Genomic DNA, 26,303 nt, shown 5'->3' with positions numbered 1-26,303 from the left:
TGTCCAGAACTCTCTGCCAGAAGCCGTGGACACTGGGGCAGGCGGGAGGAGAGAGCACCACAGCGCAGACCCCTGACCGGCCTCTCCCAACCTCCCCCTCCCAAAGGCTATGGAGAGCCCAGGGCTGGACAGGCCCGAGGTTCCGACATACCTCATGCCAGGCCACACGCGCGCTGTGTCACACCGTCAGCCAAAAACCAAGGTCAAGACCATCCAATAATTTACTGTGATCCCATCTGCGCCCGACAAGGGCCCACAGAGGCCTGGGAGGGGAGCTAAGGGCTGGGGTTCCGGTGGCATTTGGGATGTTCAAGACAGTCTGTGCACAGCCTCCCTGGGAGGGTCTGCGGTCACCTCGGCCCACGGTCCTGAGGTGACTGGGCTCCAGCAGCCCTTCCTTCCTTGTTTCCCTCTTTCCTTCCTCCTCCTTCCGTCTGCACCTTCTCCTTGCATCCGGCACCTCCACGTCCTGAGCTTGTGCTGGGCGGGGCACAAAGGAGGCTGCTGACCGCAGGCCCGGAGACCAGCAGGGGCAGGGAGCCCGGGGTCATCCGGTGGGCGTGGTGGCCGCCCTGGGAGCCCCCCTCACCTGCGTCAGGAGAGCACACACTTGCAGCTCATGCAGCCAGGGCCACTCTCATCAGGAGGGTTCAGCTTCCGCAGCTTGTGCTGCCGGATCTCACGCACCAACGTGTAGAAGGCATCCTCCACTCCCTGGGAAAGGAGGGATGGGATCAGGAGGGACCGGCCTGTGGCCCCCTGCCTGGGTGAGGGGCTCCCTGCTGTGGGATCAAGCCTTGCCTGGCCCCAGGCTCCCGACTCCACCAGCCACTTCCCCAGGCCCACCACACACACGGGGAGCTGGGCTCTGGCCATCTCGAAGCGCCCAGGGCCACCCGCATCATGCTACAGCAGCCCCTCAAAGGTCAGGGTGGCCCAGGACCCTCCTGAACTCCAGGTCTGGCCAGGGTTTGACCACCCTGCACCCAGCTCTCGTCTGAGCTACGGCCAGTATCCCCGGCAGCCCCACTAAGACTCAGAACCAACAGGTGCCCGTGGGACACTCTGGGGACAAGAGGGGCCGGGCCCCAGGGTCACCGCTCCGGCCTGGCTCAGGGCAGCTCTCCCCAAGGACCTCCGCCTTCCCTGGAGCTGTGTCGGCCCAGGACTGCAGGGCGTGAGCCCAGACCCTGGCCCTTGCCTCCCTCACTGCCCTGCCGTCCCGGGAGACTTACAGCGCGAGGGGCCGCTGGGTCACATGGGTCCCGGGGGGGTCCCAGAGGGTCCCGGAGCTGGAGCCAGAGCCAGAGCGGCTGCCCTGTGTCAAGGGAGAGGGGTCAGTGAGTGCTGCTCCCTGGCTAGGGGGGGGCGGGGCGAGTCCCTGGCTAGCTGTGGGGTGGAGAGCTGCCTCACCTGCCGGGTCTTGGCCGAGGTCTCGATGTAGGGGATGCCGTAGCTTCGGGCGAGGTCCTGAGCCTGCCGAGACTCCACGGTGCGTGCAGCCAGATCACACTTGTTTCCCACCAGCACCATGGGCACGTCGTCCGAGTCCTTCACCCGTTTGATCTGCTCCCTGAGAGGTGAAAAGTGAGAGCTGGCTACGGGGGCTGCGGGCACAGCTGCATCCAGGACACGCACAGAGAGGACAGGAGGCCCCTGCCTGGACACAGCCGGCCTGGCCCCACCTGTGCCGCGTGGGCTCCCGGGCCAGCCTCACAGGGGTCACCTGTACTGGTGGATGTCCTCGAAAGACTTGGTGTTGTTGATGGCAAACACACACAGGAAGCCCTCCCCGGTACGCATGTACTGGTCCCGCATGGCGCTGTACTCCTCCTGGCCGGCCGTGTCCAGGATGTCCAACAGGCATGTCTCCCCATCAATGACCACCTGCTTCCGGTAGGAGTCCTGCAGGAGGACAGGGCTCAGGGACCCCCTCGGGACCCTCCGTGGGGGGAGTTCACACTGCCAGCCTCTCCCTGGTACCTCTCATGCCCCTCTCATGCCCCTTCCTCTCCTGGGGTGCTGAGACGAGGGACTCCCCTCCTCCAGAGGAAGCAGGAGACAGGCCTACAGCACCACGCAGCGGGCCAGGGGCTGCAGCCAGCCCTATCCTGGCTGTGTCCTGGGCTCGCCCGCAGCAGCTGCTGGCACCTGCCAGGCTCACCTCTATAGTGGGGTCATATTCGTCCACAAAGTGGTTCTGGATTAGCTGGATGGTCAGCGCACTCTTGCCCACACCGCCGGCGCCCACCACCACGAGCTTATATTCCGTCATCGCTCCTCAGGGGCCTGCGGCCCGGGGTCCTCCTACAGCGTCTCCTGCCCCACCTGCCAAGGAGGGCCCTGCTCAGCCAGGCCCAGGCCCCACAGGGCAGCTGCTGGCAGGGCCATCTGAAGGGCAAACCCACAGCGGGCCCTGGGACCCAACGCCAGACAGCAAGGACTGCAGCGTGCCTACCTGTGCAGCTGCAACCCAGCGTGGGGGAGGGCTGTCGCCTCGCTCCCCCTTGCTCTTAATGACCCAGTGAGGGGAAAAGGGAGCCAGCCCTCAAAGGCAGGGCTGACAGCTGAGCGCTCTCAACCACGCACCCAAATTAGAAGCTGCTGGGTCGGCAGAAAGGCTAAAGGGAGGCGCCCGAGGGCTGAGGTTACCGTCCTCCAGAACAGGTCTGGCCACGGCGGAGCGCGCCACGGCGTGCCTGGGCAGGCTAGTGCCAGCCTACGGGCCCTGCGGCGCTGGTGCCTCCGACAAGTATTTGCTGAGCGCCTACTGCATGCTAGGCGCCGCTGAGGGGAGGGCAGACCTGGGCAGCGCCCCGCGCCCCCGGCGGGGAACCGGGGACATCTTTCAGCCACGGAAAGCTGGAGAAGACAGAGGGGCTCCTGGGAAGCAGAGGCTGAGCGACAAGAAAGGGCCGAGAAGCGGCGCGGGAGACCCGGAGAGGGAAAAGGCCCTGGGGCTGAGGCTCCCGGCCTGGTCCGCGACCTGTGATGCTGAATCGGGGGTGCCCGGGAGTGCCGTGGCCGCGGCCGCCTCCGCCCAGACACGCCCGGGTGTGAGGGCGCCGGGACCGAGGCTCCTGGGTACGCCGGCGTAGGGACCGTGCCCAGCGCGAGGCCACGGGCGGGGCCCGGATTCCCGCAGGCCCCAGGGAGGAAGGGGCCCCAGCCCGCCCCCGCCCCCGCCTGCCGCAGCCCCCGACGCCCGCTCACCTGTGCCCGCGGGCCCCGCCCGGCCCCACCCACCCGCCGCCGCCGCCGCCGCCGCCGCTGCTGCTCACGCCCGCCGGCCCCGCGCCCCCGGCCCGCGCCGCGCGTATTGCTGCCGCCTGGGGGCGGGGAGGGCGCGCGGCCCGGCCGATCCCCGCCCGCACTCACCGTTCACAGGCGCGACTGCCCCCGGGGCCGGGGCCGAGGCCGGGGCGGGGCGGGGGCGGGGGCGCGCGGTTCGCCCCGCGCATGGGCTCCGTCCGCGGCGGGTGCGGCTCGGGCTGCGGGTGCAGGGCGCGAGCGGCGGAGACTCGGCCGTGCCTGCGCACGCCCCGCCCCGCGCCCGTCCGTCAGCCCGCCGCGGCCTACGATTGGCTGCGCTCCACCGGGCCCCACCCCCGCCCCGGTTGGCTGAGCGGCCCGTCTGTCAGGAGCCGCAGTCGGGCGGGGCTTCCGGGAGCAACGCGGGAGGCGGAGCCAGGAGAGCCGCGGCCTCGCAGGGTTGGGCTCGGCTGGAGAGCAGAGCCGAGCTCCGGGTTGCTCGAGGAGGGCGAGTGAGTCGGTGTCTGGGGGCTTGGGGCGGCATCTACGAGCGGGGCCCCGGACTCTCCCGGAACAGGCCGGCGAGAGAACCCGACTCAGCGGCGCCGGTGCACCAGAGGCCCTCCCTGCGCCGGCAGCGCGGCGCCGCCCACCGCGGAGGTCCCGGGGCTACGGGCTGGGGGAAGGCTGGGATCCGCCGGGACCAAGGCGGGATGCTCGGAGCTGGGGGCCCCCGGGTGGCCGTGGGTCCGGTTGCCCAGCTCCCCTTCCGCGCAGGTGGAGTGGCCCCGCACCCGGATGGTGCGCACCCCGCCTCCCCCGCGCACCCCACCTACCACCACGTACCCCAGCTCCCCTACTCCCACCGCAACCCACCCCGAGGACGCCTTGCAGCCCCGGTGGGGTTCCGGGCGGCGGGCGCAGCCGTGTGCCCTGGGGCCAGGCGTGAGAACGCCCCCTCCACCACTCTCCTCTTACTCGGGCCTGCGTGGCAGGCGACCCTGCCCGCCCAGTCCCCCCAAACTTGAGGTTCCAACTCTGCAGAAACTCAGCGTGGTCCAGTTAAACCGTACCCACAAGTTGCCACAGGGGAGCGAAGTGCCCAGGGCTCACCCCAAGCACAAAGACGCACATCCTAGCTCTTTCGAACCCAAAAAGACGTGTTTTAAACATTTTTTAAAATTGCAAAAGAATCAGAAATACATCCTCATTCACAAATAAAAACGGCCGGGCGCGGTGGCTCACGCCTATAATCCTAGCACTTTGGGAGGCCGAGGCGGGTGGATTACTTGAGGTCAGGAGTTCAAGACCAGCCTGGCCAACATGATGAAACCCCGTGTCTGCTAAAAATGCAAAAAATTAGCCGGCAGCAGTGGCGCGCGCCTGTAGTCCCAGCTACTCGGGAGACTGAGGCAGGAGAATCGCTGGAACTCGAGAGGCGGATGTTGCGGTGAAACGAGATCGCGCCACTGCACTGGGCAACAGAGCGCGACTTCGTCTCAAAAAAAAAAAAAAAAGGCGTTTTACAGTCAGGCAAACCCTGCCTCTGCCCAGCGCCCGCTCGCCCTCCTGCGCCGGTCGCTGCTGACCCGGGGCCCCACCCACGTGCGGTCCCGAGGGTCCCGCCTGCCGTCCGTCCACCGCGCGGTCGCAGTCAGAGCTCGGCTCCGGGCGGACGCGCATGAACGCGGGTGAGAGGCGGCGACTGAACGGCGGGCGGCAGCGTGTCCCGCGGGCCGGGCACTCGGGCGCGCACCGGCGTCCGTTCTGTGTTTCCTGGTCTTCGGGGGCACTTCCCCCAGTGCTTCCTTTTGCCGTCGGCCTCATTTCCAAGCGAAGATCAGGACGGCAGGCCTTGGCGCCAGGGGCGACCCTTCCACCTGGGAAAGGTGGGCGCGAGCCTCCAGCAGAGACCGCCTTTACCCGCCCCGCGTGGGAAGCGCCGGAATCGCAAGGAAACGCAACACGTGTACCGCGACGGCCCGGGCACGGAGCCGCAGGAAGCTGGCACCTGACGCGCCTGCGCCCACCCGAGTTGGTGGCGCGTCACCTCCCCCGGGATCGCCCCCAGCAGGGGCGCCCACGCACGTGCCAGCCCATGTGGCCCCACCCTAGCGACCGTTGCTAAGGGGCGTGGCTCAGCCCCGCGGAACGCGAGCCTCCTGCGACTTATAAATATTTGCGTATTCAAATGAGGCCTGGCTCCCGTCGCCATGGCGCCGAGGCCGCAACCCCACGGCCAGAAGAACAGCCTGGAGTAGGAGACAGCGCCTGGAGGCGGAGGGCGCCCAGGGCCGAGCTGCCAGGGCCGGACACCTGGGCTGAGCCCTTAGGTGAGAGCCGAGCGCACCCTTGGGGTGGGAGCAGCAAGCCTCGCCCTATGCCCGGTGCCAGGAGGGAGCCTGCGCCGAGGCGTGGGCGCGGGAACGAAGCAGCACAGCCAGTGGGGACCCAGTGATGGCCCCGCACGTCAGATCTGGTCCCTTGGGGACCCTTGCCTCCACCACCCCCTGGCCCTGCACTGAAAGGGCTCCCTGTCAGGAGACAGGAGGGGCCCCAAGCCCTGCCCCGAGGGAGACTCAGAGGCAAGGACCAGGGTGCTCGGGGTTCCAGGGTGGGGCTCAGGAGGGGAGCGGGCTCTGCCTTCCGAGCCCCCATGGTGAAGGGGCGAGGGCAACAGGGGACCCAGAGGTGATGGCTTCCCACCAGGGAATGGCACTAGTTGGGGTGTGGAGACAGGCCCCCCAGTTTCCAATTTGAGGAGCATGGGGGGCTCACAGAGGGGACACAGGGTGTTGCAGGGCCGTGAAGTGTGCGGATGGGTTCAGGCCTGGGTGAGAACACCAGGTGCAGTGTCTGAGGTGGGAGTCCAGTGGGGGCTTTGGACCCCACAGCCTCCAACTCCTGGTCCTTGCACCCCCAGGCCTTGGGGCTCAGACCAGTCTGATGTTCGGGGCTCTTGGGCACAGAGGAGACAAGGGTAGCTGACTCAGCCCTTAGTGTCACCCATAGGTGTCCAGGGACTGCCCGTTACCCTGCCAGCTCACGCCCTCCATGAGGCTCGAGGCTGGCAGGCCTGGGATGGAGATGGCCAAGTCTTTGGGGGGATGCAGTGTTGGGGTCCTGCTGTGAGGCCTGGGGCCTTGCACTGGCTGGAGAAAGGCAGGCAATGGGGGAGGTTCTGGTGGGAAACTCTGTGAGATTCTGCTTTGGGCTTCACTTCTTTGATCCTTGGTGCATGGTCACCTTCCAGACCAGGCCACGGAGGCACCCGGAGCCTGAGCCGCTGCCCTGCTCCAACACTCCCGCCCACCACCTCTGTGAACGGCCGGCCAACTCGCCTGGTGCAGGGGCAGCTCTAGACGGGATGGAGAGTATGCATCTTCAATGTCCACACATGGTCAACAGATAAAAGCCACGGCCAGAACATTCTAGGTGGCTACATGTGCATCAGCCTGTTCACGGATTCCTTCGACAAATATTTGAGCGTCCCCTCCTGCGACTGTGGACAGCAGAGGAGCACGCAGGCCACGTACAGGCCACAGCTCTGGGGCGAAGCAGGCCCTCAACCGAACACGTAGTAAGACACACAGGGCTCTGAAGGGAATGCGTCTCATCAGGAAGATAAATCTGGGAAGGCTGGGTGGGGAGTGCAGTCAAGAGATCAGTCCAGGTCCAGACCGAAGACGGAAGAAGGGAGGAGGACACTGGACGCTCTGAGCACACTTCTCACTCCACCCCTGGAGCTCATGATTCCAGGGTCTGGGACCGAGGCAGATGTCTGCATCTTTGTTTGTTTGTTTGTTTGTTTGTTTGTTTGTTTGTTTTTTGAGACAGAGTCTTTCTGTCGCCCAGGCTGGAGTGCAGTGGCGCCATCTTGGCTCACTGCAATCTCCGCCTCCCGGGTTCACGCCATTCCCCAGCCTCAGCCTCCCAAGTAGCTGAGACTACAGGCGCCCGCCACCACGCCCGGCTAACTATGTTTTTTGTATCTTTAGTGGAGACGGGGTTTCACCGTGTTAGCCAGGATGGTCTCGATCTCCTGATCTTGTGATCCGCCCACCTCGGCCTCCCAAAGTGCTGGGACTACAGGCGTGAGCCACCGCGCCCAGCCAGACGTCTGCATCTTTAAGGGGCAACACCAGGTAAGCCTGGTGCAGGTGGTCGAGGGACACACTGGGCTTAGGAAGAATGGGGTGTAAGAGAGGGACACACTGGGCCAATACCCTCAGAGGCCTGGGGAGGGGCTCAGGAAGAACAGGGTGCAAGAGAGGACCCCTGTGGAGAAGGAGGGAAGTGGGATTGGGATGAGCAGCAGGCATTGCATTGGGGGACCCAGAGGTACCCCAGCATCGGTCACACACCTGACTGTCTTCCTCCTCGCCAGCTGGGCCCATGGATAGTCAGATCCTGGGCTGACCTGCTCACCTCTAGGTGCTGTGACCTCAGCCTGGCCCATTCCAGGTTCCCGTGGGCACAGTAACCTGGCCAGGAAGCCACCCTGACTCTTGCAGGTACTGCCTGAGGGCACATGCCGCCTCCTTGCCTGGATGTTTGACCCACAGCAGGAGAAGGTGGCTGCCTGCAGGTGAAGGGGCTCGGCTAGCACAGGGGTGGGGTAGGGGAAGGCCTGGGACTTGATCCTGAACCCCAGGCTCAGAGACTATCAGGTGGAGAAGGACCCATAGCCCACAGCTTGAGGCAGCGCCGGGAGCCCCACAGCCACAGGCAGCTGGCCTGGCACCCCAGGCTCACAGCCCTCGTGGGCCTCAGGTGGGGAGGCCTGGAGCCAGCACTCCCTGCATGGACCCTGAGGATGGGCAGAAACACAGGAAGGGTGTCCTATGAAGCAGAGGGGGTCGAGCCAAGGCTGGGGGAGGGGAGTGTGAGACCCTCCAGGCTGAAACTAAGCAGACGAGGGCCCCATGAGGCCCAGCCAAGCTAGGAGCCTTCTCTAGGCTCGGGGTGGGGGTGGGTGCCAAGGGCTTGCTGTGGGGGGGGTGGGGGGTTGAGGGCTGGGCCAGGGTCTCAGCCGGGCTACAGAGGAGGAGGAGCAGCCCCTTGGAGCTTTGCGCTGTGCCTCTGTCAGCAGGTTACATGTGAATGGACCCAGGCTGGGACAGATCCCGTGGGCCTCGGCCGAGCACCTCCAGTATCCGGGTTCGGGAGCTGAGCTGGCGAGGTCTGCACAACCCCTGCCCACAGAGCAAGAGCCCTGGCAGCCAGAGGGACAGCCTTGGAGAGCAGCTGGTGGAAGAGTACCTGTCCCCTGCCTGGCTGGTGAGTGTGGGTGCTGGGGGCTGTGGCCACAGAGGCCTTCGTGGGGTGACATCCCAGGGCTCCTTCCTGCTGATGGTCCAGGCTGCCCTCTGTCCCCCTCCTGCTGGTCTTGCCTGCTGATGGTTGGCCTCAGCCTAGCCCCTGCAGCTGGGTCTGCTCCGCCCACTCTACCCTTGGGACCCCTACCAGGCCCCAAAACACCAGCAATACCAGGTGCTTGGTAACACAGACCTCCCCAGGAATTTGGGTCACAGACAGGACTGAGCCAGGCCAGAACCCACAAGTAGGGGCTGAGCATCCATTATCCTCCAACCAAAGAGGGGGGTCCTTCACTCAAGCGGGAGACCAGATAGCTCAAAGCTCAGGGCAGGGCCAGGCGCGGTCCGGGCTCTGGGTGCCGGGTGTGGTGTGTCTGCCCTGGGAGTCTCTCTGGAGACGGGCAGCCCCCAGGGCAGGTCCTTCTCTGGCAATGACCCCCCAGCCAAGTGCAGCACAAGCTCTGCTCCTGTCACATCCACTCCCATCCCACCACCCAGGCCAGGGCCAACATGGCCACGGCAGGGAAACGTCCATGCCTGCTCCAGCGGGAGCCCCAGAGTCCTGCAGCCAGAAGCAAGGATGGACCTAGAGTGGGGAGAGCCAGGACCAGCGCTGACCCCCAGTTGGTTTCTACAGCAGGCCCTGGCCCGGGTGGATGACCTTCGGCTGGTGAGGGCGCTGGAGATGTGTGTGGACACTCGTGAGGGCAGCCTGGGGAACTTTGGTGAGCCTCTTCCCACCCAGCCATGGCCACGGCCATGGCCACAGCCAGGCCTCCCTGTAAACAACATACGTTTCCTGGTTATGACAACAAAGCTGTCCTTACCTCTTGGGCCGCATATCAGCTTCCTTAGGGTTGGCCTCTGACCTGAGGTCTGTGTCAGGTACAGGCAGAGGGCAATGCACTCAGCACTCCGCACACCACACCAGTATCCCCAGCACGCTCAGTACCCCACACACCCACACCAGTACCCCAGCACCTCAGTACCCCCACCCACCCACCCCCCGCCCCCCCACCCCCCCCCCCCCCCCCCCCCCCCCCCCCCCCCCCCCCACCCCCCAGTACCCCCACCCCATCCCCAGCACCCAGCCCACACCCATCCAGTACCCCAGCACCCAGTACCCCACACACCCATGCCAGTACCCCCAACACGCTCAGTACTCCATACACCCACGCCAGTACCCCCAGCACGCTCAATGCTCCCAGCACGCTCAGTGCTCCACACACCCATGCCAGTACCCCCAGCACGCTCAGTACCCCACACACCCATGCCAGTACCCCCAGCACGCTCAGTACCCCACACCCATGCCAGTACCCCCAGCACGCTCAGTACCCCACACACCCATGCCATACCCCCAACACGCTCAGTACTCCATACACCCACGCCAGTACCCCCAGCACGCTCAATGCCCCAGCACGCTCAGCTCCACACACCCATCCATACCCCCAGCACGCCAGTACCCCATACACCCACGCCAGTACCCCCAGCATGCTCAGTACCCCACACACCCATGCCAGTACCCCAACACGCTCAGTACTCCATACACCCACGCCAGTACCCCCAACACACTCAGTACTCCATACACCCACGCCAGTACCCCAACACGCTCAGTACCACACCACGCCATACCCCAGCACGCTCAATGCTCCCAGCACGCTCAGTGCTCCACACACCCATGCCAGTACCCCCACACGCTCAGTACTCCATACACCCACGCCAGTACCCCCAGCACGCTCATGCCCCCCCTCCCCCACCCCATCCCCCCAGCACCCGTACCCCCACCCCCCAACCCCCACCGCTCATCCCCGCCGCTCATCCCACACACCCATGCCATACCCCAACACGCTCAGTACTCCATACACCCACGCCAGTACCCCCAGCACGCTCAATGCTCCCAGCACGCTCAGTGCCCCACACCCATGCCACCCCCCACGCTCACCCCCACACCCACCCATACCCCCACGCTCACCCACCCCCCCACCCCCCACGCTCAGCCCCACACCCACGCCAGTACCCCACACGCTCAATGCTCCCAGCACGCTTAGTGCTCCACACACCCACGCCAGCATCACAGAGGAACAAAGGCCGAAATGGTGCCAAGTGCCACTTGGTGTCTCCTGAAACTCATCTCGAAATAACCTCAGCCAGGCACAGGGGCCACACCTGTAATCCCAGCACAGTGGGAGGCCAAGGTGGATGGATCACTTGAGCCCAGGAGTTTGAGATCAGCCTGGGCAACATAGCGAAACCCCTGTGTCTAAAAATAAAAAAGTAGACAGGCATGATGGCACCTGTAGTCACAGCTACTCATAGGAGGTGGGGAGGTCAAGCCACAGTGAGCTGAGATTGCACAGCTGCACTCCAGACTGAGTGACAGAGCAAGACCCTGTCGCAAAAAAAAAAAAAAACAAACAAACCTCCCTCCCCGCCCCCCACCAGGTTCCTTCTCCTTCGCCGTGTTCATGGTGGTGCTCACCACTGCTCCCTTCCATGGGTGCACAGCACATCAGGCCGCTGTTCTTTTTCCTGAACTAGTTGAGAGTTGGACATGCAACACCTCTTTATCTACTGACACTTCAGTGTGTATTTCCTGAGAGGGAGGACATTCCCTTAAATGCAGTACGATGGCCAAAGTCAGGAATTACATCTGTATACGACTCTTAGCCATGCTAAAGACCATATTCAAATGTCACCAGCTGTCCCAACAGTGACTTTTTTTTTTTGAGACAGAGTCTCGCTCTGTCGCCCAGGCTGGAGTGCAGTGGCGCGATCTCAGCTCGCTGCAACCTCTGCCTCCCAGGTTGAATTTTCCTACCTCAGCCTCCCAAGTAGCTGGGATTACAGGTGCGCACCACCATGCCCAGCTGATTTGTGTATTTTTAGTAGAGATGGGGTTTCACCATGTTGGCCAGGCTGGTCTCGAACTCCTGACCTCAAGTGATGCACCCACCTCAGCCTCCCAAAGTGCTGGGATTACAGAATTACAGGCGCCTGGCCGGTTTTTTTTTTTTTTTTTTTTTTTTTAAGACAGAGTCTCTCTCTTGTTGCCCAGGCTGGAGTGCAGTGGTGCAATCTTGGCTCACTGCAACCTCCACCTCTTGGATTCAAGCAATTCTCCTGCCTCAGCCTCTGGAGTAGCTGGGATTACAGGTGTGCGCCAACACGCCCGAGTAATTTTTGTATTTTTAGTACAGATGGGGTGTCACCATGTTGGCCAGGCTGGTCTTGAACTCCTGACCTCAGGTGATCCACCTGCCTCAGCCTCCCAAAGTGCTGAGATTATAGGCGTGAGCCACCGTGCCCGGCCCCACAGTGACCTTTAGAGCAGGGAAGCGTCTTCCCACCCAGGATCGCTGGTTGTCTGCATTTCTCCGACCGACTGAGGTGAAACAGGCCCATCTCGGTTGGTCTTGTTTTGTTTTGCAATGGCCTGTGAAGTCCCTGACCACTGTGTGTGGCTAACCCGCGGCCATCTGCACCAACTCCAGCCCTTCCCACAGGCATGGTCTTGGAGCACCTCTGCCCACATACTCTGCATCCCTTCTTTTATTTTTTTTTGAGACGGAGTCTCGCTCTGTCGCCCAGGCTGGAGTGCAGTGGCGCGATCTCGGCTCACTGCAACCTCTGCCTCCCGGGTTCACGCCATTCTCCTGCCTCAGCCTCCCGAGTAGCTGGGACTACAGGTGCCCGCCACCACGCCTGGCTAATTTTTTTGTATTTTTAGTAGAGACGGGGTTTCACCGTGTTAGCCAGGATGGTCTCGATCTACTGACCTTGTGATCCACCCACTTCGGCCTCCCAAAGTGCTGAGATTACAGGCGTGAGCCACCACGCCCAGCCACTCAGCAGCCCTTCTCACGATGCAGGGATTCTGTCTGCCTCACAGGGGCATATGCCCCATCCTACAAAAGACTCCGAATGCAGAGCCTTTTCCTGGGGCCTCGGGCTGTGCAGAAACACAGGCTGGGGCGTGCAGTGATCTGGTCCTGTGTTGTGCATGTGACTGTGCATGACGGTCTGAGATGCCAGGGAAGGGGTGTGGAGGCAGCTTGGGGGTAGGGCTCAGATTTTGAGCCAAGGGAGCACCACCCAGCCACGCCAGCCTGGCCCCAGTTCTCTGAGCCAACTCTTGGAGCCCAGTGGCCTCTTGCAGTCCAGGGACAATGGTCTGAGCTTCCCTGCTGTGTAGACACCCCTCCATGCTGTGCTGCATTCAGGCCGGCTACAGACGAGGGGCACGGAGCCATGAGGCTCTGGGGGCTCAGGGCCACTGAGCCAGACCCTCTACCAGGCCCCATAGAATCAGCAGACCCCTTTGGTGGCCAGAGGAGCCCGCAGCCCTGGAGCAGCTCCTGGGTGCCACGCAACCCCTCCTGTGGTGTGGAGAGAGGCTTGTGAGGCTGGCCCACGAACAGTGAGGGGCCAGGGGGTGCTGATGCCTCGGGGTGAAGGAGGGTGCAGAGGTGTGCAGGGGTGAGGAGCCGGGCCAACCTCCTTCTCCTGCGGCCCTACAGGGGTGCACCTGCCCAACCTGGACCAACTGAAGCTGAATGGCAGCCACCTGGGCTCCCTGAGGTGAGCGCCTGACGGGGGTGGGCTGGGCCCTGCCATGAGGGGGTCCCGTGGGACAGGCCCTGCAGGGATGAGGGGAGAACTTGGTGGGAGTGGGGGGACTTGGGCTGGAACCAGGGACCCAGGGGTCTAGAGAGCTGCATCCTGCTGGCTGCCTGACCCCGCGTGACCCTGTGGAGGGTGGATGGGCAGGTGGGGGGAGCCTGGGACATTCAGGCAGGTGTGATGGGGTCTCTGAGAGGGTCTTTGTTGAAAGGACGAGGTCCTGGGCCAGCCTGACTCCCGGGGGTCCTGCCTATGCCCTGTGGCCTCTGGCTCAGCCTGGATGTACCCCCCTTGCCGCGTGACCCCTACACATGGAGCTCTTATGTCTGCAATGGGTGGGAGCCCCTGCTCCAGGTACCACCTCACTTAGAGCTGGGGCCAAGGTCAAGGCAGTCATGCCAGGTCGTGTGGCCAGCAAACTCCACAAAGGTGCCCCTGACCTGGGCCCAGAGCTCCCACCATGAGGTGTCCCTGGTGAACACCCCAAAGCCAGCCAAGGATTGGGGGCCTTCTGGCCCCTGCACCGCTCATTGCAGCCCAGGACTTTGGCTGCACCATGAGGCCACGAGCTTGGGGTTTGGGCAAGAACAGCAACCACCAGCCAGAACCTGCGCATAGAACCCAGACCAGATGGCAGCCCCCGGGAGAAGCTCCAGCCAGAACCTGTGGACAGAACCCGGACCAGCCCCCAGGAGAAGCACAGGAAGCTCCGTACCCCACAGCAACTCACAACATTCGGAGCTGAAGACGTCGGCGGCTCTCACGTCATTGGAAGGGAAAGACCAAGGCTGAAGGAACATCCGACTTTTTTCTGGGGGTTTGGGCAAAGTGGGTTTTGTGAAAACGCTGCTGGTTTTATGTAGCCTGTTCCCAGCAGCATAAGGCAGGGGAATTCCAGGAAGAATTCTAGAACATTCTCCAGCTGTGTGAATTGGGCTCCAAGGGCCACATCTAGTTATTTCCAGATGAAGATAAGGGTATTCATTAAGCAACCTCTCTTTGAATGTTTTCTTGATTTTCCTTATTTGTACTTCTGTTTATCAAAACAAATATCAAAATGGGCTGGGCGCGGTGTCTCACGCCTGTAATCCCAGAACTTTGGAAGGCCGAGGTGGGCAGATCACCTGAGGTCAGGAGTTCAAGACCAGCCTGGCCAACATGGAGAAATCCCATCTCTACTAAAAATACAAAATTAGCCGTGCATGGTGGTGCATGCCTGTAATCCCAGCTGCTCAGGAGGCTGAGGCAGGAGAATCGCTGCAGTGAGCCGGGAGGCAGATGCTACAGTGAGCCGACATCGCACCACTGCACTCCAGCTGGGGCAACAGAGCGAAACTCTGCCTCAAAAAAATAAAGTAGGCTGGGCACAGTGGCTCACGCCTGTAATCCCAGTACTTTGGGAGGCCAAGGTGGGCGGATCACGAAGTCAGGAGATCAAGACCATCCTGGCTAACACGGTGAAACCCCGTCTCTACTAAAAATACAAAAAATTAGCCAGGTGGTGGGCGCCTGTAGTCCCAGCTACCCTGGAGGCTGAGGCAGGAGAATGGTGTGAACCTGGGAGGCGGAGCCTGCAGTGAGCCGCGATCTCCCCACTGCACTCCAGCCTGGGCAACAGATCGAGACTCTGTCTCAAAAAAAAAAAAAAAAAAAATACATGAAGATCTGGAAATGGAAGAAAGTTGGAAAACACTTTGGGGTCAAAGACACAGTGGGGCAGCCCACAGAACTGGAACAGAGAGGGGCCTGGACGTGAAGTCAGGCCTGCAGCAGGCACCCAGACAACACCGCGAACGAGAAACTAGGATGGGTTTGGATAATGGACTTCGTAGAAACATGTCTCCCAGCCAGGCACGGTGGCTCACGCCTGTAATCCCAACACTTTGGGAGGCCAAGGCAGGCGGATCACTTGAGGTCAGGAGTTCAAGATCTGCCTGGCTAACGTGGTGAAAACCCATCTCTACTAAAAATACAAAAAAAAAAAAAAAAAATAGCCAGGCATGGTGATGTGCGCTTGTAATCCCAGCTACACAGGAGGCAGAGGCAGGAGAATCGCTGGAACCCAGGAGGTGGAGGTTGCAGTGAGCCGAGATTGCGCCATTGCACTCCAGCCTGGGCGACAGAGCGAGACTCCGTCTCAAAAAAAAAAAAAAAAATTAGCTGGGCTTAGGCTTGGCGGTGCACGCCTGTAATGCCGGCTACACGGGAGGCTGAGGCATGAGAATCACTTGGACCTGGGAGGTGGAGGTTGCAGTGAGCTGAGATCACGCCACTGCACTCCAGCCTGGGCGACAGAGCGAGACTCCGTCTCAAAAAACCGTAACAAAACAAAAACAAAGAACAAAAAAAGTGCCCCTAATACAAGAGTAAATGATATTCTAATGGAGATGGCTGTACTTTTTTTTTTTTTTTTTTTTTTTTTGAGAAGGAGTCTTGCTCTTTCATGCAGGCTGGAGTGCAGTGGTGCGATCTCTGCTCACTGCAGGCTCCGCCCCCCAGGGTTCACGCCATTCTCCTGCCTCAGCCTCTCACGTATCTGGGACTACAGGCGCCCGCCACCTTGCCCGGCTAATTTTTTTGTATTTTTAGTAGAGACGGGGTTTCACCGTGTTAGCCAGGATGGTCTCGATCTCCTGACCTCGTGATCTGCCCCCCCCCCCCCCCCCCGCCCCCCCCCCCCCCCGCCCCCCCCCCCCCGCCGCCGGCCTCCCAAAGTGCTGGGATTACAGGCGTGAGCCACCGCGCCCAGCCTAAAGTGGTTTTTTAAGGACAGAAAAAACAAAGTGCTCCTCAGGCGTCACCACAGTGGACACTGGAACGAAAGGCTTCGCAGCCTCCTGGGAAGAGGCGTGAACTGAGAATCCGACACCCAGCCTAATTCACAGCCAGCAAACATCTGTGAGTGTCAGAGATCAAGGGGTTTCCATTAGCTGCTCTTGAAGAAATCACTAGACACAAATCCCAGCCAATTCAGAGCGGAGTGGAAAAGCCATTGAAAGCAGTAGGCTGAGGATAGACACTGACTCCACGGTGCCAAAGGACGGGCCCCCGGGAATGCATCTGGGGTCCACAGAAGGAAGCTGAAAATGCAGTGGGCGGAATGAAGCCCGGGTGAGACGCAGCCTACGGGTGCTGTGACCTGGAGAGAAAGAAGATTTCCGAAGAAATCAGCCGGCCCTGGAGGAATCTGTGGCTCCTCGGGGAAAGCCTGAGAGCTCAGGTGGCCCTTTCACAAGGAGAGGTGCGGAGACTGCGTGGTGGCGCTGAAGGGACGGCCTCCCAGCTGAGAGGGCAGGTGCAGGGTCCCTGGCGACAGCGCATGGTGAAGTCAGTGTGGCTACAGTGGGGACAGGGCGGGCCCGGCAGGAAGCAACGTGTCCCTGCACACGTCAAGCCGCCCTGACCCACCGCCACCTCCAGCAGCTGGTCCCCACCAAACCTGCCAGCTCAGCACGGGGTCAGCCCCCCACATCGGTGTCCAGGGGCTCAGGCTCCCAGGCAGCACTCCAGACCCTTACTCCAAATTCGAGTGCCCCAAACGCTATTGAGGGAACAATTAGAAAGAGAAAGGTGATGCCTGCAGCCTGCCAGGGAAAGGGCTGAGCCACCTGCTATGAGGGCAGCTCCTCGGGCACAGCTGAGCCACCCGTCACGAGGGCAGCTCCCCAGGCCAGGCCTTCCAGGGCTTGGAGAAGGTGGGGGACACTGTACCCACACCAGAGCCAGAAGGCCAAGGCAGAGAGCCCCTTCCTCAGTCTAGAGGCCACCATAGGCGGCCACACCTGCCCCTACCCCTGGAGGCAGCCAAAGGCAGGTGGTGGCTGAGCACAGGGCTAGGCACGTCGACCACCAAACCCTGCCTTCTGCAGGGACCTGGGCACGGCTCTGGGCCACCTGCAGGTGCTGTGGCTGGCTCGCTGTGGCCTCGCTGACCTGGATGGCATCGCCTCTTTGCCAGCACTTAAGGTGAGTCTGGGCACCCTGGGCTGGGGAGGGCTGGGCTGGGCCGGGCCCTGGCTCAGAGCCCCGCGCTGCCCAGGAACTCTACGCCTCCTACAACAACATCTCGGACCTGAGCCCGCTGTGCCTGCTGGAGCAATTGGAGGTGCTGGACCTGGAGGGCAACAGCGTGGAGGACCTGGGGCAGGTGCGCTACTTGCAGCTGTGCCCACGCCTGGCCGTGCTCACCCTGGAGGGCAACCTGGTGTGCCTACAGCCAGCCCCCGGCCCCACCAACAAGGTACGTGTCCTGGGCACCCGGCCAGCATGTGCATGGCCAGGAGAGGCTCCCTGTGGCTCCAGCCCTGGGGCCCCTCCTCTGGCCAGGTACTTCTGTGTCCACCTGCACCCTATGGCCTGCTCACCGTGAGTTCACCTCCTCTGTCACTGGAAGTCTGACGGCTCCCAGGACATCCTCCTGGGCCAGCCCTGCCAGATCCCACAGGGTCACCTGCACACACGCCATGTCCCTTAACCCACATATGCGCCTGTGAGGTCCACACATAAGCCACGTGGAAACACAAAGAATCACGTGTACACGGATGTGCACACACACACCCGTGTACGCCCTGTCCAGAGCCACCTCCAGCCCCACAGGCCCCACAGTATGTGGGGTATGCAGTATCTCGGGGCTCTGCGTGCCCTGCTCAGAGCTGGCACACCTGTGCGTGCAGGCCCTGAGGTAGCTCACAGACCCTGCACAGGGCACGTCTGCCCTGAGCTCACAGTGCTAGCCTCATTAGCTGCTGCTTGGTGCTGCCACATGCTGAGGTCAGCGTCTACCAGTGCCCAGTGGCTACTGCTCCGTGGGCCAGAGCCCTGAGCTGAGGGCAGCTCCATGGGCCAGAGGGCATCCCTGGACCCGGCCTTGGGTCTGGAGAGTGGGGTCCTACATCCTGAGCAGGTGAGAGCCCAGTCCCTCAGTCCCTGGGGTCTGAGAGTGACCCAAGCCCACCCCAGCAGGGTAGGCAGCATCCCTGCCCCATAGTGGGTCTGGGCAAGGGAGCCAGGGAAAGAGCTGGCCGGAAGGAACCACTGGACTCAGACCTGCCCTCCCTCACCCTCCCCCTGCAGGTGCCCAGGGGCTACAACTACAGGACAGAGGTGAGGAAGCTCATCCCCCAGCTGCAGGTCCTGGACGAAGTGCCGGCCGCACACACAGGCCCACCAGCCCCCCCGCGGCTGAGCCAGGACTGGCTTGCGGTGAAGGAGGCCATCAAGAAGGGCAACAGCCTCCCCTCGCTGGGTACGGCAGCTGTGCCCGGAGGACCTGCTGCCGAGCCCTAGCTTCCCCAGGAAGAGGGCCCCACCCCAGGCCTCTCAGAAACGGACAGCCACATCTCATGCCCTTCCCCAGCCTTGACCCCGGTCCCCAGAGCTGTGCACACCTGGCCCCAGGCCCAGACACTGTCTCTGAGCAGCCCACAGAGGGAGAGGAAGGTCTGAGGATGAGGGCCTCTCTGGAAGGCTGCAGCGTCAGAGGCCAGCCTCAGGCCATGCAGCGCGGGGATCGGGGCCCCGGTCTGTGGACAGAGTCTGGGGGGCGCTCTGGGGCGGGGCCTTGGTGACCTCTGCTTCTGAACCTCGGGCAGACTGTCCCCGTGGAGCCGCCATCCGGAGACTTGACCCCGAGCTGTCCCTGCCTGAGACGCAGCCCTGGGCTTCCAGGCCCTGGCCCTTCTCCCTGCTGGTCCATGGGGGCCCCCTGCCCGAAGGCCTGCTTTCTGAGGACGTGGCCCCAGAAGATAACGCCAGCAGCCTCACCCATGGTAACTCACTTGCCCCAAAGCTGACCCTGCAGTCCCTTGGCCCCGAACCAGGCCCAGCCATGCTGTTTCTTGCAGGTGCTGGCCAAGTCCTCTGTGGGAACCCCACCAAGGGCCTGCGGGAGCGTAGGCACCACTGCCAGGTACAGCCCACAGAGACCAGCCCCCCACGAGAACCAGTGTCCAGAGTTGCGGCCTTGACAGTGCCCTGCCCTGCCGCCATTCCAGGGCCAGAATCCCCAAAGCAGTCCCTTTTCCTCCCCAGGCCAGGGAGCCCCCGGAGCAGCTGCCCCAACACAGGCCAGGAGATCTGGCCGCCAGCACTTCCACCCCAGAGCCTGACCCTGCAGACAGCTCTGACTTCCTGGCCTTGGCTGGGCTTAGGGCCTGGAGGGAATGTGGCGTGCGGTGGGTGTCCCTGCAGCTCTTCCACTGTGTGTGTCCTGTCCCGTGGGGGGATCAGGGCTGGGGCTACCTTGGCTGAGTCATCACTGGTCCCAAGTCTCGTGGACCATCCCTGAGCCTCACATCCTCACATGCACTTGGGATCAACTCCAAGAAGGGACAGGGCTGGAGCTGCTCCTCCTCTCCCCACCCTAGCCCCCTCCCCTATAGGCACCTGGACTCCCAACAGGAAGGGGCTGTATCCCCCTGGGGCCTACGGAGGGTCCCTGAAGAGCAAGTGCACCAGGCAGAGCCCAGGACTCCCCCCAGCCCCCGAAGCCTGGCCTCAGGTACGGAGCCTGCCCGCCTGCCCCCCAGTGCCTGGGAGTGACCAACACCCCACCTCTACAGGGGGCCCTTACCCCAGATCGGATGTGTCAGCCTGGCCCTGCTTCCTCAGCTGGGCTCTGAGAGGGACTGTGACAGGGAGGCCCCCTTCTGGGGGTGGGTGGCTTATGACCGAGGGAGGCCCAACCCAAGTCCTCCCCCTCCCAAGCCATGGTCCGAGCCCTGTGACCTTGTGGGCCACCCAGGCTGTACGGAAGAGAGGCGTTGCACAAAAGGGGGTATGAACAGTCCAGAGGGGTCTGGACAGAAAGAAGGAGCCACCCCAGGGCACCAGCAGGCAGAACATGGCCACTGGGCACCTTTCAGGGGCACAGGCATGAGGCCGGGGGCTGGGGGGAAAGGCGGCCAGCAGCCCCACTGGGAGACCAAGGCAGGAGGGTGCTGCTGCTTCACCCTGAAGATGGCACGTGCACTCGGGGAAATAGAATTAAGCCATGCAGTGCCCTTTGCGAAGGACACCGGCTTCAGTGTGATCACAGCTGCAAGGCAGAGAAGACCCTCCCTCAGCGGGCAGGCAGGCTGGGCAGGGGGTACTGTAAGCAGGGGCGACCCCACAGTGGGCAGCTGACCTCCTCTGTGCAGGAGCCTGGTCAAGGGGGCTGGGATGGGCAGGGAACAGGGCAGGCCAAGCCTCTGCCCTTCCATATGGTGGTGGTTGTCCGTGGAGGGGGCAGACAGAGGGGTCAACAGCTGGTTACCTAGTGGCCGTGACCTGCAGGGGTGGAGGGAGGGCAGGCAGGGCGGCCAGGAGGAGGGGAGCTGCAGTGGCCTCGAGGCAGGGTCAGGACAAAGGCATGCCAGGGCTCCAGACACCAGTGGAGGCGGGCGCTGGGGGATCAGAGGCTTGGGATCTGGCCCGGGGCGGTCAGCCAGTGAACAGGCTCTCAGGGACAGGACACAGATGACCGACGGTCAGAGCCAGGCCTTATGGTCTCCTTGTCAGAGTCAGGACACAGATGACCCAGGGTCAGAGCCAGGCCTTGTGGTCTCCTTGTCAGGGACAGGACATAGATGACCGATGGCTAGAGCCAGGCCTTGCGGTCTCCTTGTCAGGGACAGGACACAGATGACCCAGGGTCAGAGCCAGGCTTCGTGGCCTCCTTGCCTGCTCCAGAGGTGGGCCCACCCATGTGAGGCAGGGGTCACAGGGCTGGGAACACAGAAAGTGGGGTGCAGGGGTGCTGCTGCCTGTGGACCCCCAGCCTGGACCACTGCCTCGGGGCTGCAGGGCCATGGGTGGGCTGTGGCCTCCCCACCGGGTGACTCCCTTCCCTGACAGCCTTTCTGACCTCCCATCATTCTGCTTGCTTTCTAGAGCCCTCCAGGACCTCGAGTCAGCACCTGGTCCCTTCACCTCCCAAGCACCCAAGGCCACCACATTCTGGCAGCAGCTCCCCGCGTTGGTCGACAGACCTGCAGTCCAGGGGGCGTCGGCTCCGAGCCCTGGGCAGCTGGGGGCCTGGCCTGGATGATGGGGTGGCTGCAGTGCCTGTCCTGAGAGCCCTGGAGGTGGCCTCAGGCCTGAGCCCTCGAGCCCAGGGACGTTGTGGCCCGAAGCCAGCACCAGATGCAGCTGCCAGACCTCCCAGGGCAGCTGAACTCTCTCACCCCAGCCCCGTCCCCATTTAACGTAGCCCCCACTGCCAAGCTTGCCTGTGCTGGGGCCACGATTGCCCACATATGTGGTCACAGAGCACAGAACACCTGGGCGGGTGTGTTGGTGGGTGGAAGGAGTGCCTGGCCCTGGGGAGGACCCTCTTGGTGGAGGGGAGTAGGGGACTGGGACCAGCCAGGGAGGCAGCAGAGACTGGAACCCAGTTTAGGCCCCCAACTGGGTTTGGCCTGGGGAGGGAGGGTGCCGCTCCCCAGCCCTTCCTCAGGGCCAGGCTTTCCGGCTGGCACGGGGGTGGGGGGTGGTCACCCGGAGCAGGCCTGTCAGAGGCCTCTCCTGCTAGAGTTGGGCATGGCCGAGGGGCAGGCGCTGGAGCTGCGAGTCCACCACTCCCTTGCCGGCCCCAGGTAAGAGCCACCTCCTAGGCCGCAGTGGCCCAAGGTCCCAGCTGCTCGCCCGAGGCCGCCGGGGGTGCGGCCCAGGCCTCCCGTCTCTGGGGGATCTGTAGGGTTCCTGCGCCGCGATAGGGCGGCCCGTTCCCTCCTCTTGACGCAGGACGCCCCGGAACCCAAGCGCAACATTTTCAACTCTCAGGTGTATAGAAATGCAGTTTACTTTGTAGGCCACGTTGGTTCAATAAATGATGCAGCGGACACAGCCCGTCCAGCCCCGGCGCCCGCCCGGGCCCTCCCTCGCGGTCCGGGCCCCGCTCCTCCGCTCCTAGGCGCCGCGGCAAGTGTCCGCGGTGACCGGCAGGCAGCTGAGGAAGCGGAAGCCGAATCTGCTCTCCGCCGTGCTCTGCACCGACAGGGCCACCAAGGGGCAGCTACGGTCCACGCTCTTCCGGCACACCTGGGGGGCGCAGGGGCTGAGGCGCGCGGGGCGGGGCGGGGACGGGAGGGGGAGGGGAGGGGAGGAGAGAGGAGGAACGGGGACGAGGAGAGGGGAGAAGAGGGAAGGGAGAGGAGGGGACCTGACGGGAGGGGGAGAGGCGGGGAGGAGACGGGAGGGGAGGGGAGAAGAGAAAAGAAGAGGGAGGGAGAAGAGAAAGAAGAGGAGAGGGGAAGAGAGCGGAGGAGCGGGGACGGGGGAGGGGAAAAAAGGGAGGGAGGGGGAGGGGAGGGGACGGGGGAGGGGGGGGGGACGGGAGAAAAGGAGGGGGGAGGGGAGAGGAGGGGGCGTACCCGCAAGCGCGCACTCACCCGAACTCGGTGCTCTTTCCGGAGCCGACAGTCCTCTAGGCCCAGCCCGGCCTCTGCGGGAGGCGATGGCAGGGTGGGGTCACCCGGAATGGCTGGCAGGTGCTGCAGCGCGGGGATCTCGGGGGTCTCGGGCCGCGCGGGCCCCTCCCGCGCGTGGAAGAGCTTCCCCGAGCTCATTGGGGGCAGCAGTCCCCGCGTCCTGGTGGGGCGAGGGTCGTGAGGGCGGCGGCCGGCCCGGGAAAGGCGGCCCTAGAGGGCTCCGCGCCTGGGGCGGGGCAGGGGCCGCGGGGCGTACTGGAGGACTAGGGGGCGGCCGGGGCGGGGCCTGGGGAAGTTGGGGGCCGTCCTAGCGCGGGGATACGAGGGACCGTTTCTGCTGGGGCGGGGCCGGGGGAGGGAGGCCAGATCCCAGGGACCCGCGGTCCCCACCTTAGTCTCTGGCGACTGACCCGGGGCTCCCGCACCCGGCCTTTGCGCAGGGGTTGAGGTGGGCGCGGCGGCTTGCGGGTGTCGGCGCCGGGCCCGGCCTCAGGGAGCGGGAAGCGGTCGATGGACAAGTCGGTGCCGTCGGCGAAGACCCTCGGGGCCAGAGTCTCGCGGCGTGGGATCCGGTGCTCACTGAGGACCTGCGGGACGCGTCAGTCACCCCCACACCCCAGCCCCGGCCGCCCCACCGGGGGCCCGCACCGACCTCGCCCTTGGGACTCAGGAGCAGCATCGCGCAGCCGCGGCTGGAGAGGCGGGGAACCGGCTCCTGGCCCGAGGACGCGCGCAGCGGCTTCTTGGCGCTGCGGGTCGCCTCGCCCCAGACCTAGAAGGGCGCGGAGCGGCGGGTGAGGGGCGGCCGGGCCGGGCCGTCGGGGCCGGGCTCCCGGTCCGGGTCGCACCGTGATGTGGTGCCGCGGGGCCAGCAGCGTGCCCGGCGGGAAGCGGTACAGGCGCTCCGGGAAGCCGCGCAGCAGCTGCTTCAGCACCATGCCGCTCAGGTCGGCCGTGCTCTCCTGTGACGCGTTGAAGATGCGGACGAACTTCTCCCGGCAGCTCACAGCCGCGATCTTCAGGCCTGTCGGGCTGGGACGGGAGGGGACGCTGTGAGGAGATGCGGCCAGTCCACCCGCACAGCTGCGCGCCCCGCCCGGAAACCAGCTCCAGCCGGGCGCTGGAGGCCTGGGTCACTCGCCCCTTACCTCTGCAGGAGTTCCGGGCTCCAGTGGTCGGGGTCTGTGCAGGGCTGGGGCGACAGGACCCGCTCGCCGTGCCCGGGTGAGTGGGTTCTCTGGAGATCTAGAGAGAGCAGCGCTTTTGGGGAGGGGACCCTCTAATGGAGTGCCCACCGGATGTTCCCTGTGAGGCCAGAACAGGCCTGCAGCGCCTGGTGGGGCCAGAAGCAGGGCCAGGGTCAGATGGGGCAGGAAGGGTGGCTGGACCTTGGGGGCTGGAGGACCACCTCCAGGGCTCTGAGTGAGATCACAGCTCTGAGGGGGTGGAGGGTGGGTGAAGGGTAACCAGGGGAGACCCACGCCGCTGCACCTTCTGAGTCCCTGCTGGAGCTCCCGGCCTGCACCAGCGCTTGCTCGGAGGAAGCGCGGTGGTCCTGCGGTGGGTGCCCTATCACCTGCACGAAGGAAGGCAGGCCCGGCCGGCAGCTGCTGGAGTCGGAGTCAGCGCCCCCTGAGCTGCTGGTGTTCAGACAGGGCAGGGAGCCCCACTCCACGGTCTTATGATGCCGCTCGGAGTGCCTTCCGGAGGACTCTGGGCTCCCTGTGTCCAGCTGTGGCCAGGGCCGTGGCTGCCTGGGGACCACGCTCTGCTTGATGGCCACTCCAGCTCCAGACCCCAGCCCTGCCCCCATCCAGCCTCACAAGGCAGTGCAGCAGGGAGCCCCTCTTGCCTCCCAGTACCCAGGCCCAGCTCATGGCAGGACAGTGATGACCGCCTCAACCCCAGCGCATTCTACAGATCAGAGAATGCGCACTGGAAGGTTTAAGGGACTTATCCAGGGACCCTAAATAGTTCTTTAGTGTCCTGGGTCTTCACTCGCCAAGGTGAGCCCTCCCTCCTGGCCCCTGGGGAGTCCCTGCTCTGTGCAGTTACTTTTGCTTTGAGCTGGGCTCCATGTTGCTGAAGAGGTTGGGGTACCGGTGGGCAATGCTGTTCCAGTCCACAGCTTCCAGCCGAAAGCCCTGGCCAGGAAGCAAGGGGCACGTGGTCCTCCCCTCCCGCAGGGCTCCAGATCCCAGACCACACACGTGGGAGGCCTAGCTCACCTCCCCAGTGGGGGCCTGAATGTCTTCAGAGAGGTCACTTGGGTCCATCAGAGTCTCTGCTGTCACTACCTGCAAGAGGGGACCAGAGGCCAGTAGGCAGGGGCTGGGTGCTCCCCCACAGCACCTCTCCTCTTTGACCTCACCTGTGCTTTGAGGCCTCCTGATTCCTCCCTGCTGGAGCCCAGAGTTCCAGAGGCAGCCTGAGCAGGCTAGGCTTCCAGGCAGGTCAGGGCGCCCCAGCAGAGGCACCCGATGAGAGGGGGAGGGCTGGGAGGGCAGCCTGGGGCAGGAGGGCTTGGGGACAGGCTCACCTCCACACTGCCAGTCTGGGATCTTAGCATTCGGCCCACCCACGAGGAGCGGGCCAGCTGCAGGAGGCAGGACTCCTGCAAGTTCTGCAGCTCAGCCTCCACCTCCTGGAGCGTGCGGGTGGTCTGCAGCAGCCGCTCCTCCAGGTGCTCCTTCTCCTGCTCCGAGAGGGCCCGTGGGTGGTGGTGGGGGGTCTTCTGCAGGAGGCCCCTAGGCCAGCCCCAGCCTGGCTCCCCAACACCACGACCCTGCCCACTCCCTGTGCCCCTGCCTCACCCACTGGGCTCGCTCCTTCTGTTCCTTCAACTCCAGGGTCAGCTTCTGGACCTGGTTCTGCAGGAGTTTCTCCTGACTGTGGGAGCTCCTGGAGGAGGGGTGACCTCAGCAGCCCCCACCCCGCTCAGGCAGGGGTTCCTAACGTCAGGTCAGTGGTGAAGGAGGGGAGAAGGAGGGGCTTCACCGTCACCTTGGCCCCAGTGGCACACAGTACAGCCCCGCTGGGGCCGGCCAGCCTCCGGCTGGTCTGGGCAAGGGTCTAGCACCCATCCACATGCGCAGGGTTAGGGTTGAGGCTATAGCGTGTTAACTTAGGATCAGGGTGGAGGGTCAGCATGTCAGACAGAAACCAGGAGTCCGGGCGAGGACAGGGCGGGGTTGGGTTGGGCTGGGGACTGTGCTTCAGACCTCTTGGGTGGAAGCCCCGCCACCTCCTCCAGGATGTGGCAGAGCCGGGCGTCCTGGCCATTCTGGACGGCCCACCGCAAGGCCTGGATCTCCAGTTCTCGCTGCCTCCACAGCAGCCGCAGTGTGCGAGGGTCCAGGGACTCAAGAGCCAACCTGCAGCAGCAGCAGGCTCTGCTGCTTACTCAGGCCGGGCCCCTGGCCACCTGGCCCGGGAGGCTCACCAGTCCTCCCTCCCTTCCTTACTGTGGGTGGGCAGAGCAGACCACTGGTGCGGGGTGGGGCGTGGTGTCTGGCAGGCACGTGGGAATCTCGGGGGCTGCAGGTGCACCTGCTGGAGGTCCCAGGTGACCACTGACCGACTCTCGCTCTGTGGGGGACAGGAGAGCCTCTTCCTCGGCTTCTTCAACCCCCTGGCCAGACTTGGGGGCCATTCTCAATGTTCTTCGGGAGCTGGGAGGGGTGGGGGGGGCCATCTGCCGTGT

The 26,303-nt window shown here is 63.9% G+C and overlaps 3 protein-coding genes across 9 annotated transcripts; 1 reads left to right on the top strand and 2 right to left on the bottom strand.

The window, feature by feature from the left end:
* Positions 1-203: 203 nt before the first annotated feature.
* On the bottom strand, positions 204-3,533 carry HRAS (HRas proto-oncogene, GTPase). Of its 4 annotated transcripts, none has more exons than XR_004027610.1 (7): positions 3,379-3,533; positions 2,165-2,328; positions 1,727-1,905; positions 1,414-1,573; positions 1,236-1,318; positions 590-714; positions 204-480 (listed from the first exon to the last, which is right to left on the bottom strand). XR_004027610.1 is itself a non-coding variant. In XM_030802124.1 (6 exons), the coding sequence occupies exons 2-5, from the start codon at positions 2,273-2,275 to the stop codon at positions 595-597; spliced, it is 570 nt and encodes a 189-aa protein (XP_030657984.1). In that variant the 5' UTR covers positions 2,276-2,328; positions 3,379-3,533; the 3' UTR covers positions 204-480; positions 590-594. The 4 variants fall into 4 exon arrangements, 2 of the variants coding, with proteins under 2 accessions (XP_030657984.1, XP_030657983.1); XR_004027611.1 differs by lacking the exon at positions 3,379-3,533 and adding an exon at positions 3,214-3,240; XM_030802124.1 differs by lacking the exon at positions 1,236-1,318.
* Positions 3,534-7,310: 3,777 nt separating this feature from the next.
* Positions 7,311-22,014, top strand: LRRC56 (leucine rich repeat containing 56). 4 transcript variants are annotated; one of them, XM_030802121.1, is made up of 12 exons: positions 7,311-7,397; positions 8,342-8,532; positions 9,208-9,295; positions 13,088-13,148; positions 17,060-17,156; positions 17,230-17,430; positions 18,264-18,432; positions 18,779-18,958; positions 19,034-19,098; positions 19,221-19,363; positions 19,556-19,689; positions 21,063-22,014. In XM_030802121.1, the coding sequence occupies exons 2-12, from the start codon at positions 8,356-8,358 to the stop codon at positions 21,374-21,376; spliced, it is 1,629 nt and encodes a 542-aa protein (XP_030657981.1). In that variant the 5' UTR covers positions 7,311-7,397; positions 8,342-8,355; the 3' UTR covers positions 21,377-22,014. The 4 variants fall into 4 exon arrangements, with proteins under 4 accessions (XP_030657981.1, XP_030657982.1, XP_030657978.1 ...); XM_030802122.1 differs by having other exon boundaries at positions 18,264-18,435; positions 18,782-18,958; positions 19,571-19,689; XM_030802118.1 differs by having other exon boundaries at positions 18,264-18,435; positions 18,782-18,958.
* On the bottom strand, positions 21,960-26,252 carry LMNTD2 (lamin tail domain containing 2). Its single transcript, XM_030801759.1, has 13 exons — positions 26,065-26,252; positions 25,822-25,974; positions 25,414-25,501; positions 25,140-25,295; positions 24,829-24,897; positions 24,656-24,744; positions 24,092-24,354; positions 23,749-23,845; positions 23,449-23,632; positions 23,253-23,372; positions 22,991-23,187; positions 22,562-22,760; positions 21,960-22,211 (listed from the first exon to the last, which is right to left on the bottom strand). Exons 1-13 carry the CDS (start codon positions 26,250-26,252, stop codon positions 22,080-22,082), a joined length of 1,935 nt encoding a protein of 644 aa, XP_030657619.1. The 3' UTR covers positions 21,960-22,079.
* Between the last annotated feature and the right edge of the window lie 51 nt (positions 26,253-26,303).

Source organism: Nomascus leucogenys, chromosome 21 (genome assembly GCF_006542625.1).
Source record: "Nomascus leucogenys isolate Asia chromosome 21, Asia_NLE_v1, whole genome shotgun sequence".
Taxonomy (NCBI): domain Eukaryota; kingdom Metazoa; phylum Chordata; class Mammalia; order Primates; family Hylobatidae; genus Nomascus; species Nomascus leucogenys.
This window is presented reverse-complemented; position numbering and strand designations above follow the sequence as displayed.

Coding starts and splice junctions, on each gene's coding strand:
- HRAS (XM_030802123.1), bottom strand. CDS start 2,275: ATGACGGAATATAAGCTCGTGGTGGTGGGCGCCGGCGGTGTGGGCAAG. Junction 1,574..1,726: donor GAGGACATCCACCAGTACAG/GTGACCCCTGTG, acceptor TTCACCTCTCAG/GGAGCAGATCAAACGGGTGA. Junction 715..1,235: donor ACCCAGCGGCCCCTCGCGCT/GTAAGTCTCCCG, acceptor CTCCTTTCCCAG/GGAGTGGAGGATGCCTTCTA.
- LRRC56 (XM_030802121.1), top strand. CDS start 8,356: ATGGACCCAGGCTGGGACAGATCCCGTGGGCCTCGGCCGAGCACCTCC. Junction 9,296..13,087: donor GGGCAGCCTGGGGAACTTTG/GTGAGCCTCTTC, acceptor GCGGCCCTACAG/GGGTGCACCTGCCCAACCTG. Junction 13,149..17,059: donor AGCCACCTGGGCTCCCTGAG/GTGAGCGCCTGA, acceptor TGCCTTCTGCAG/GGACCTGGGCACGGCTCTGG.
- LMNTD2 (XM_030801759.1), bottom strand. CDS start 26,252: ATGGCCCCCAAGTCTGGCCAGGGGGTTGAAGAAGCCGAGGAAGAGGCT. Junction 25,502..25,821: donor GCGGGGCTTCCACCCAAGAG/GTCTGAAGCACA, acceptor CCCCTCCTCCAG/GAGCTCCCACAGTCAGGAGA. Junction 22,761..22,990: donor GTCAGTCGCCAGAGACTAAG/GTGGGGACCGCG, acceptor TCGCCCCACCAG/GACGCGGGGACTGCTGCCCC.